This window comes from Lactuca virosa, chromosome 8, assembly GCF_052849685.1.
Source record: "Lactuca virosa cultivar CGN04683 chromosome 8, Lactuca_virosa_CGN04683_v6, whole genome shotgun sequence".
Classification (NCBI taxonomy): Eukaryota; Viridiplantae; Streptophyta; class Magnoliopsida; order Asterales; family Asteraceae; genus Lactuca; species Lactuca virosa.
The window spans coordinates 277041551-277051928 of NC_136433.1; the positions used below are offsets into that span (position 1 = coordinate 277041551).

At 41.2% G+C, this 10378-nt stretch overlaps 1 protein-coding gene across 1 annotated transcript; it reads right to left on the reverse strand.

The window, feature by feature from the left end:
- Window positions 1–683: 683 nt before the first annotated feature.
- Window positions 684–1505, reverse strand: LOC145131550 (uncharacterized). Its single transcript, XM_079066224.1, has 2 exons — window positions 1245–1505; window positions 684–1136 (listed from the first exon to the last, which is right to left on the reverse strand). The coding sequence occupies exons 1-2, from the start codon at window positions 1503–1505 to the stop codon at window positions 684–686; spliced, it is 714 nt and encodes a 237-aa protein (XP_078922350.1).
- Between the last annotated feature and the right edge of the window lie 8873 nt (window positions 1506–10378).

The window sequence follows — 10378 nt, forward strand, 5'->3', positions numbered from 1 at the left end:
TCCTCCAAATAATAATTTTGTGTCATAGTTTGATTAGTCTAACCTTCATTGTTGTTACTTTTTTTTTTGTTTACACACTTGGGCCGAAATGGGGCAATTATGGGGAAGCTTGGGCCTTATCTTGGTCCTTGCTTGAAATTATGAAGCCCATAAGGAAGGTTTTCGGCCCATTGGGCCCTTAAGTGTATTCACGGCCCAATTTGACATAAAAGAATGGATTTATGGCTTATTAGGGTTAATTGGATTAGTTATGGCCCAACAAGGCCCATTAGGGTTAGAATGAATCATTCTAGGTCCAAATGGTCTAAAATGTTATAGGTTTATGAATTGGGTCCATTTAGAGTCCAAATAGGGTTTCCAAGCCCAATATAGTTGAATAGAATGCTTATTGGTCCATAAGGCCCAATAAGGAAATCCTAGTCCATAAAGAACTTGAACTTGGATCTCTAGGGTTTTCAAACCTTAATTGAACATAAGAGATGTATTTAAATGGGAATTGATTGATATTCACTTAGAGTACATGCTTTACAATAGTTGAATGATTTCATGAGAATAGAATTTTCCTAGCTAAAATGCTAGTTGTGACACCACCATTCCGGGTAATCAATACGTTTGAAGCAACCTTCCTTGTTGTGTCCACTTCTTCCACAAAAGGTGCAATGCTCGACTTCATCACTACTATTTCATTTTGTGTCTTTCGCCACCCCTTTGTTACGTTGAGATGTGAGGTCAGAACCCCACTCACATCGGTTACCTGAGCTTTGGAATGCAGCAGCTTCTTGCGTTGGCTTCTTTGTTGCTGAAATAGCACATTGTTGTTCGTCTTCCGAGACAAGGTGATAAGCCGTACATAGTGTAGGAGTAGGTTTTGAAGCAAGAATTTGAGTCTTTATTGTTGAGAAGACGTTGTCAAGACCCATTAAAAACTCGTAAAGCCTTTCATTTTCTTTGGATTCACTGAGTCTTTTTCCTAGATCGCAGGTACACTTCCCACACATGCAACGAGGTATTAACGATATGGTTTGAATTTCATCCCATAAACTCCTCATTCGTGTGTAATAAGCTGAGACAGAAGCACCATCTTGAGACGTGTTGTTGAGTGTCTGTTTCAATTCGTAGGCACGGGGTGCGCTCACCTTTCCAAATCGCTCTTCTAGATCAGCCCATATTTATGCTTTAGTGTTTGCGTATTTGACACTTGACCTGATGAACTTCTCCATTGCGGTAGTCAACCATCCCGTTACCATGTCATCACATCTCATCCATGACATATAATCAGCGGAAGTATCAATGGGTTTGGGAATGGTTCCGTCAACGAAACCAACTTTGTTTTTAGCAAACAAAAAATTTCTCATCTCTTGAACCCAATCATTGTAATTGCTATGGGTAAGAGAATGATTCACCTGCATCTGTTTGGGGTAGTCTAAGGCATGGATATAGTATGGCGAATTAGCCCCGATTGTTTCGCCTTCCTTTTTGGATGAATCGACATCGTCTCCGGCCATCGTCTAGCCGTCTCCGATCTTCTTGAAACAGATCTGATTAGACCTCCTCTGATACCATAAAGAATTTGATGGTTCAAAAAAACTACTTTCATTAAACCCCAAAATAGGTATATATACTTACAGAATCGGATCCCTCCTGTTATGATCAGGAGGCTAAAACTTAGGTAACAAGCAAAGGTTAAAATAAAGATAAACACTGGATTATCCTCTACACACGTATATGATAAACTCTAAGATATCAAAATAATAAATAATTCTTTTACCATACACCACTAAGCCCCCAACCCAATTATTAAAGGCTGGTTCTTAACAAATTTTAATAATTGGGCTATAAATTTCCTTTAGTTACCCGAGAAATGAATCATAAGATGTAGTTATACGCGTTTATACACTCGTGTAACCCCTAGGGCAGTTGGTGCGTTAGAAATAAGCATTCCCGTTTCTTTTCGCTTATAAATGTCCATCACATCAGTTGTTCTTCTATCTTCTACCAATCACCTTTTTTTGCCATTCTTCCTTTGCTTCTTCTGACATAATTTCGTGAGTTGCTATTCTTATTTTACATTCCTTGATGTCTCGTGATCAATTAGTCCAGGTTTCTCAGAAGTATCGTCTTGTCAAGGCGGACCGTGCTACAATTCCTGGTGTTGGCGCTACTATCGACAATCCACCTCCTGGTAAGACATGCTTTTATCTTTATTATTTTCTTAGAAGGTTTAAGGGTTCTTCCTTCACCATTCTTCGGTCAAGTTATTGGGGCTTATAGGATCCATACGTGTCAACTGAAGCCGAATTCTATATCTAAGATAATTTGCTTTCAGTTACCGTGCCATGCTTCTCTTGTCGTGCCTACTGTAGATTTGTTCCAATACTTCTTCTATATATGTAGTAGTGGTGTCTGGTTCTATTTTCTTTCCCGGTGAAGGAGCTTTATAGAGGGTCTTCCCGAGTCCATCAAAAGATGGAAAAACAAGTTCATTTAGCTTAATTCATCATGATTTACGTATCCCAATGTTTTCATCTTTGTGGTACTATTGAAGACAAGAAGCCTGATAGAACCCCTGATCTCGCACATGACATATTTAAAATTCCAAGTTAAATGTGTCCATGAAAAAAATATCCGGATGTGATATTGGGGAAAAAGGGCATAGTCCACATTAAACCCAGCTGATCGTGCCTTGTACGTTCGGGGACCAGGTTTTTTCTTTTTCCTTCCTGTCATCTTTCCTTAATTCCTGATTAGTTGCTTATGTTAATTACTAATCGGTCATCTGATTTCCTTGTACTTGCAATGGCCTGCAGATGGTGATCGATTTCCATTTCTCTTGCATAATTTTGTTGAAGGCAAAATTTCTGCTCGAGACATTGCTTCTAATGATTTTGAGTTTCCTATAATGGATGACAACATGTGTGGTGATGTTGAAGAGTCTGAATCTTCTCTTTATGTCTGTAATTCGTATAAATTGGAAGTATGTGGTAATAATCAAGGTCCATGTGGTGGTGTTGCTAGAATAGTTATTGATGAGGATGATGCAGATGATGAATCTATTAGTACTAGTTTGGTTGCTTGTAAGACTGGTAGGGCAACGGTATCAGCTGCTTTTGTGGCGGCTCTCACTGGTGGAGAGGGTTTGTAGCTCTGGTCGCGTGATAAAGCGATCCTGTTCTCTGGACCCCTCTTCTTTCCATTGGTTGACAATCAGTTTTGGAGTGAACATGCCTTCTTTTTATATTGACCAATTAAATACCATGATCCCTCCTCGGGATTCAAGTGTTCCCCCATCCTGTCGGTACTATCTGTGCTCTGATTGGGAGTACTTGGAGATCAAATTTTATTGGATCCAAATGCCAGGATGTCAGTTTTTGAGAATTTCGCCCTGCCTGAGACCAAAATTAGTTTAGGGAGTAAACACCGGGAGCATGTTTGAGATATGTTTAAGATCAAGGTTTTTGAGAACTTGTCTTTGGGGAGTGAAATTATGGCTTGGTGTGATGAAAATGCAGAATTACTTAAAAAAAATCATGATTTGTGTGTCACACCCCCGAACCAGACGACGGAAACATCCGGGGGCGGGTGACTTCATCTTGTAATATCATAACAAGTGCATATAAATGAAATATAGACAATCATCATCACCATACATAAAATATAACAACATACATGGTTTGCATCATTGTATCCATTCATAAATTACATCCCAAAAATTGACAAGTGTATGGTGAAAACAAAATACAGCAAATTCCCAAAAGTCCAAAGCTGCCAACCTGCTTCATGAGTTCCTGAAAATACAAGTTATTTTGAAAAGCGTCAGCATATAAAATGTTGGTGAGTTCATAAGCATGTTTATATGAAAACTTTACATTGGTTTGAAAACTCCAGAAAATCCGATATTTTCTGTAAAAATAGTTTGTGAGTTTTGTTTCAAATCTTGTATTATAGCATGTGTATCCTTGTTTTATCTTGTTTGAAAAATGTATAGAGAGTGATTCCCAGAAAATCCTGTATTTTCTGTGTCATGAGAAATTGTGGTCTTAAACCCAAAGACCGGAGTGAGGTAGATAGTACAAATAATCAACACAGTTTTTATACTTTGCCAAAACTGAGTGGTATGTATAATCAGCATAAAACTTATAATAGTTTTGTTATTCTCTATGTGAGTCGTTATAACCATACTAATATGACGGAGTGCCTGTCTTTACGTTCTTCAGGTGTCAGTTTATGAGAAGACATTTGTCACCTTAGACTGGCCTGTCTAGCTGTAGCGAGCAGCTCAGGTGTGGGGTGTCAACCCCGTATAGATCTATACACAAATTCCCGCTCTCCCTCCAGGAGACTCTGGTTATAACTACAAGACTTTCTATGTACACTAGGTAGGTACGAGTGAAGGAGTGCCTCACAAAAGGCTTAACGAAATTTACGCGAATAGTGTATTTCATTATTTAACGTTATAAATAATGTTGCGAGTGTATATTTTGACTACAAACCATAAGTGATAAAAATATAATTGTTTTTAATCGAAAGTGTCAAAATATCTAATTTTCACTGTTGTTATCGTAAATAACTTGTCGTTACACAAAGTATCATGAAAGATTCGAGTTTACTAGAATCGTCACTAATGGCCCAAATGACATAAAATTTGTCATGCAAGGCCCAATTAGAATAGAATTGTCATATATGGCCCAATTAGAATGGAATTGTCACATGAGGCCCAATTTCAATGGATTGGTTATATAAGGCCCATTTTTACTTTAGTGTTAAAAAATGGCCCGTATTTGTTAGTTTGTTCACTTTCGGCCCATTTTAATTTGAAATATCATAAATGGCCCATTTTTGTTATTAATAACCATTTTGGCCCCAAAAATACCGAAAATGACATAAAAGCCCATTTTTCATCAAAAATGACACTTTTGGCCCAATAAAACTGTGAATGTCAAATAAAGGTCATTTTTATCAAAAATGACACTTTTGGCCCAATAATACCATGAAGGTCAAATAAAGCCCATTTTTATCAAAGTTGACACTTTTGGCCCAATAAAGCCGTGAATGTCAAATAGGGGTGAGCAAAACCCGAACCGATAAAAGAAAAACCGCAAAAACCGTAATAAACCGCAACCGAAAAACCGAAACCGACGCAAAAACCGATGGTGCGGATTTTATTTTTTTGAAAAACCGAATTTATTGGTGCGTTGTGGTTTTTATCTAAGAACCCGGACCACCAAAACCGAACCGCACCGCAAGCTTATTAACAATAAAATAAATCACTAATTTATATTATACAATTATACATATTATTTAAAAAACTAATAAATTCTAATTTATACATATATTATATATTGAACTTGATGGTACTTAGTAATTAGGTATTAGGTTTAATATGTGAGTTTGTCACTTCATGTTTGTGACTTAATGATTATTTGTAAAGTGTAAACATTATGTAGGCTACAACTTGCAAGCTTGTAACTTCTAAGCACAAATTGAATAAAAAAATGAGCTTGGGAATATGGGTTGCAAATGAAGTGATCAAGTAAACAACATAAAAAACTCAAAATTACAGCTTCTAAATGTGAGGAAACGAAATGACAGCATGTCATACAATCATAAATCTTCACATGAACACCACAGTTAAAAAAATCGTACCAGTGAACATAAAAAACTGCACCATATGTTTGACTCGGTTTAAAAACCGACACCGAACCGGTACAAACCGAAACCGCACTAAAAAAATGCAAAACCAAACCATTGAAAAACCGTACCCAACGGTTTCTAGAATTCAAAAACCGCACCTTGCGGTTTGCGGTTCGGTTTGGCCCTAAAACCGCACCAAACCGCACCATGCTCACCCCTAATGTCAAATAAAGCCCATTTTTATAAAAAATGATACTTTTGGCCCAATAATACCGTGAAGGTCAAATAAAGCCCATTTTTTTCAAAATTGCACTTTTGGCCCAATAAAGCCGTGAATGTCAAATAAAGTCCATTTTTATCAAAAATGACACTTTTGGCCCAATAATACCGTGAAGGTCAAATAAAGCCCATTTTTATCAAAATGGACACTTTTGGCCCAATAAAGCCGCGAATGTCAAATAAAGCCCATTTTTATGTTTTCTTTAGTTTTATGGTAAATATTCAAGCTTACTTAGCATTTTTAGCCAAACGTAAGAAGTTACATAATGTAAGTTATTCCAACAACTTTAAGGTTTGGGTAAATCTCGAAATTTTGGAGTTTTTAGCATAATATCACAACATATTAACACATATATCACACAAAACATACACATGCAAGTATACATACTAAGATTTTTCACAAAACTAGCTTGTATTCTCCCCCACAAGATAGTAAATCACGAAAAAAGGGGGTATGAAGCTCACCTTAGGGGCTTATTTGGTTTGAATGGAAAGATGATGGAGGTTCTCGGCCTTGACTTGCTTCCTTGAAGAGATTTTCGAGTGAAGGTGGTTCTAAGAAGCATATACACGAAGTAGAGTGGTTTAAGGAAGATTTTTAGAGTAAACTTCGATTAAACTATAAGGTTTAAGAAGAACTTACCAATAGTGCACTTCTTGAAGAGATCCTTTGAGAAAACCCACACCAAACCCACAATTTTGATGAAGAAAGGTGAGAGAGTTTCTTGTGTTTGAGAGAAAATAAGATAAGAGGTAGCTTTGACATGTGAGGAATGGAGAGCGGTGGTGATGGTTCGCCTGATGAGAGGGGAGAAGAGAGATTATAGGGTTGACTTCTAGGGCTTGTGATGTGAGTGTTACCTAGTTGCATGAGATATAATGCACGGTTATCCACCATGTAATATTGAGGTGGCAATGCCTTCATCCAATGCATCATCATCATTTTGTTTAAAATAACCGAGGATAGGAGATGGGAGGGTCTTGGGTTTTTAAGTGTGACCAAGAACCCTAAGCCTAATATGGTTTTCAGTTTAAAGGTTCACAATTAAATGGCTCTTGACCCAACAATTGATTCATGAAGGGTTTTGGGCCCAATTACACTGAATGAAAGTGTTTTCGGCCCAACTATGGCCCAAATAAGGTTAACTAATGTTTTTTTTTTTGCCCAAGGAGGGCCAATAAGAAAGTTTTGGGCTTATACGAGGAAGTTTCAACTTGAATTGACATTTTGGAACGAGTAAACTTGTATAACATTGAAATTTAGCTTATATCAAAAATTGGGTTACAAGATTACACCAGGGGTTATTTGCACACAGACATAATTTCGTTGTCCTAAAATGCTAGTTGTGACATCATCCCCCCTTTATAGGGAATTTCGTCCCGAAATTCTTTCGAAATCTATCCTTAAGAGCTAGAGAAGAGGTGAGGGTACCATCTTCATCCGACTCGCCGAGTTCATCCTTGAACTCGTCGAGTTCATCTCCCTCATAAGAATGTGTCCATTCTATGACTCGCCGAGTCGTATGAACAACTCGTCGAGTCCATCTTCAAAGATTGGGAGATTGCCTTGGACTCGCCGAGTTTGCTCAACCACTCGTTGAGTCCCATGATTCCCAGGTCCTTTATGAGCCTAAACAACTGAGGGACTTTCCACCCTATCACCTGGTTCCTCTACATAAAGGATTTGCTGGTCATTACACCTTGACTCGCCGAGTCCCAAGAACGACTCGCCGAGTCAATCCTTGACCATTACTATATACAGTCGATTTAAATGGGTCTTAACACATCAAAACCATAGATCTGGCCTCCTAATGTCCATTTTACACGTAAAGTTCCAAACTTGGTGCGCATGCATGGGGTCCTTCGCTCAAAAAGCCATAAAAATGGTCTACAAGGTGCATGGGGTGTTTATGGCAACAAGGTGGGCACCTTTATGCCATAAAAACCCTCAATAGCCCTAGATCTGAAGCACAAACTCATTCCTTACACTAAATCCCGAATACATCCTCACTAGGGCTTAGAAAATGGAGGAAAATGGACCAAAATCAAGATCTACACAAAGAATAGATAAGGTTCAGCTTTATACCTCCAATAAGCTGGAAATGTGCCCAAAGCTCTGGTTCTTACTGATTCCCCCTTGATCTCACAAGCCTCCTCCTTCTTTTCAAGCTTCAAACACCCAAAGTAACACCTCAAGGCTCAAAAAACACACTAATAACGGCTAGGGTTTCGAGATACTGCTTTCTAGGAGTAATAGGGACGATGGAGCCTGAGATAAGTTGTTTAAATATGGTGCAAACCCTCAAATTTAGGGTTTCACTCAAACAACACCTACTCGCCGAAGCGGTCTCCCGACTCGTAGAGTAGGCCACTTAAACTTCCTGCGAATCACGACTCTACTCGACGAGTTGGGCCACCAACTCGTCGAGTCCCAGAGGAAATACATGAAATTATTGAATTTAAATACGTACCAGGAATCGGGTGCTACAAATCTCCCACACTTATTTTAGACTTCGTCCTCAAAGTCTGCTGCTGAATCTGGAAAAAGCTCGGGGTAGTGCTCCCTCATCTCTTCTTCCAGCTCCCAAGTCCATTCCGACTCCTTGCGGTGCTGCCATTGCACCTTCACCAGATCCACCCTCTTGTTCCTTAGATCCTTCGACTTCCTGTCGAGGATTGCCACTTGCCGCTCGATGTAGTTCATGCTATCATCCACCTGAATATCCTCCAAGGGCACCACTGCCGAGTCGTCCACCAGACACTTCCACAACTGGGAGACGTGAAAGGTGCTATGAGTCTGACTGAGTTCGGCTGGCAGATCCAACCTATATGGCACCTTGCCCACCCGGGCTACAACCCTGAAGGGTCCAATATACCTGGGGCCCAGCTTGCCCCGCTTCCTGAATCGAATGACGCCCTTCCAAGGCGACACTTTCAGGAGCACCATATCCCCGACCTGGAACTCCAGGTCCGATCGACGCTTGTCGGCATAACTTTTCTGCCGAATCTGAGCAGTCTGAAGCCTGCTCCAAACCTGTTGGATCCTCTCCGTAGTCTTGAGTACCACCTCAGTACTCCCCATGACCCTCTGCCCAACCTCACCCTAGCATATCGGGGTCCTGCACTTCCTCCCATACAACATCTCGAAAGGAGGACGGTCGATACTCGCATGATAGCTATTATTATAAGAGAACTCCGCCAACGGAAGGTAAGTATCCTAACTACCTCCAAAATTTAAAACACACGCCCGCAGCATGTCCTCCAGAGTCTGGATGGTCCGCTCGCTCTGACGAGTACCCAGCTCGTCATGAAACTTCTTCCAAATCCTAGAAGTGAACCACACGTCCCTGTCGGAAATCACTGAAACTGGCACCCCGTGCCGCGCCACTACCTCCCTGATGTAGATGTCGGCCAACTTTTTGGCCGAAATGCTCTCCTGAATCGGAATGAAATGGGCGCTCTTGGTCAATCGATCGACGATGACCCAAATCGAATCTACCCCTCACGCGGTCCTGGGAAGCTTTGTGATGAAATCCATAGTAATTTCTTCCCATTTCCACATAGGGATATCCAACGGCTGCATCTTGCCGCGAGGTCTCTGGTGCTCGGCCTTGACCTTCCTACAGGTCAGGGATCTCTCAACATACCAGGCTACATCCCGGTTCATGCAGGGCCACCAATAATCGGGACGAAGATCTCTGTACATCTTCGTCGCCCCGGGATGAATCAAGAATCGGGACTTGTGCGCCTCCTCCATCAGAACTTGGCGCACACCCCCGTGGTATGGAAACCACACCCTGCGGTGTAACGTTAATAACCCAGAATACGCTCGCTCTTCCGATGTTCCTCCTTCATAGCCTGCTGCTGGGCTTCTCGGATCTGCTCAAAAAGAGGAGTCACCATCATCATCATCATGCATATGTCTCTGATCGGCGCTGCCTTGCGGCTAAGCGCATCGGCCACAACATTGGTCTTCCCCGGGTGGTAGCGGATCTCACAATCGTAATCCTTCACCACATCTAACCATCGACGCTGCCTTATGTTCAGATTCGGCTGATCCATGAGGTACCTCAAACTCTTGTGGTCCGTGTAGATGGTACAACGGACCCCATAGAGGTAGTGTCGCCAAATCTTGAGGGCGAAGACGACCGCCCCCAACTCCAAATCATGTGTCCGGTAGTTCGCTTCGTGAGGCTTCAGCTGCCTCGAAGCGTAAGCGATAACGTGCCCCCTCTGCATCAATACTGCGCCCAACCCTGAGATGGACGCATCGCAATATACCACAAAATCCTCCACGCCCTCAGGCAGGGCGAGGATCGGCGCCTCGCACAGTCTCTGTCTCAACGCCTCAAACGCTGCCTGCTGCTCAGGCCCCCAGCAAAAAACAACAGCTTTCTTCGTCAGTCGGGTCAAGGGTACGACTATCTTGGAGAAGTCCCGAATGAATCTCCGATAATAGCCTGCCAGT

Excerpts from the sequence above, each read along its gene's own strand:
- LOC145131550 (XM_079066224.1), bottom strand. The coding sequence starts at position 1,505 with ATGGCCGGAGACGATGTCGATTCATCCAAAAAGGAAGGCGAAACAATC. Across the intron at positions 1,137-1,244 it reads GGATGAGATGTGATGACATG|GTGAGCGCACCCCGTGCCTA; the intron begins GTAACGGGATGG and ends CGATTTGGAAAG.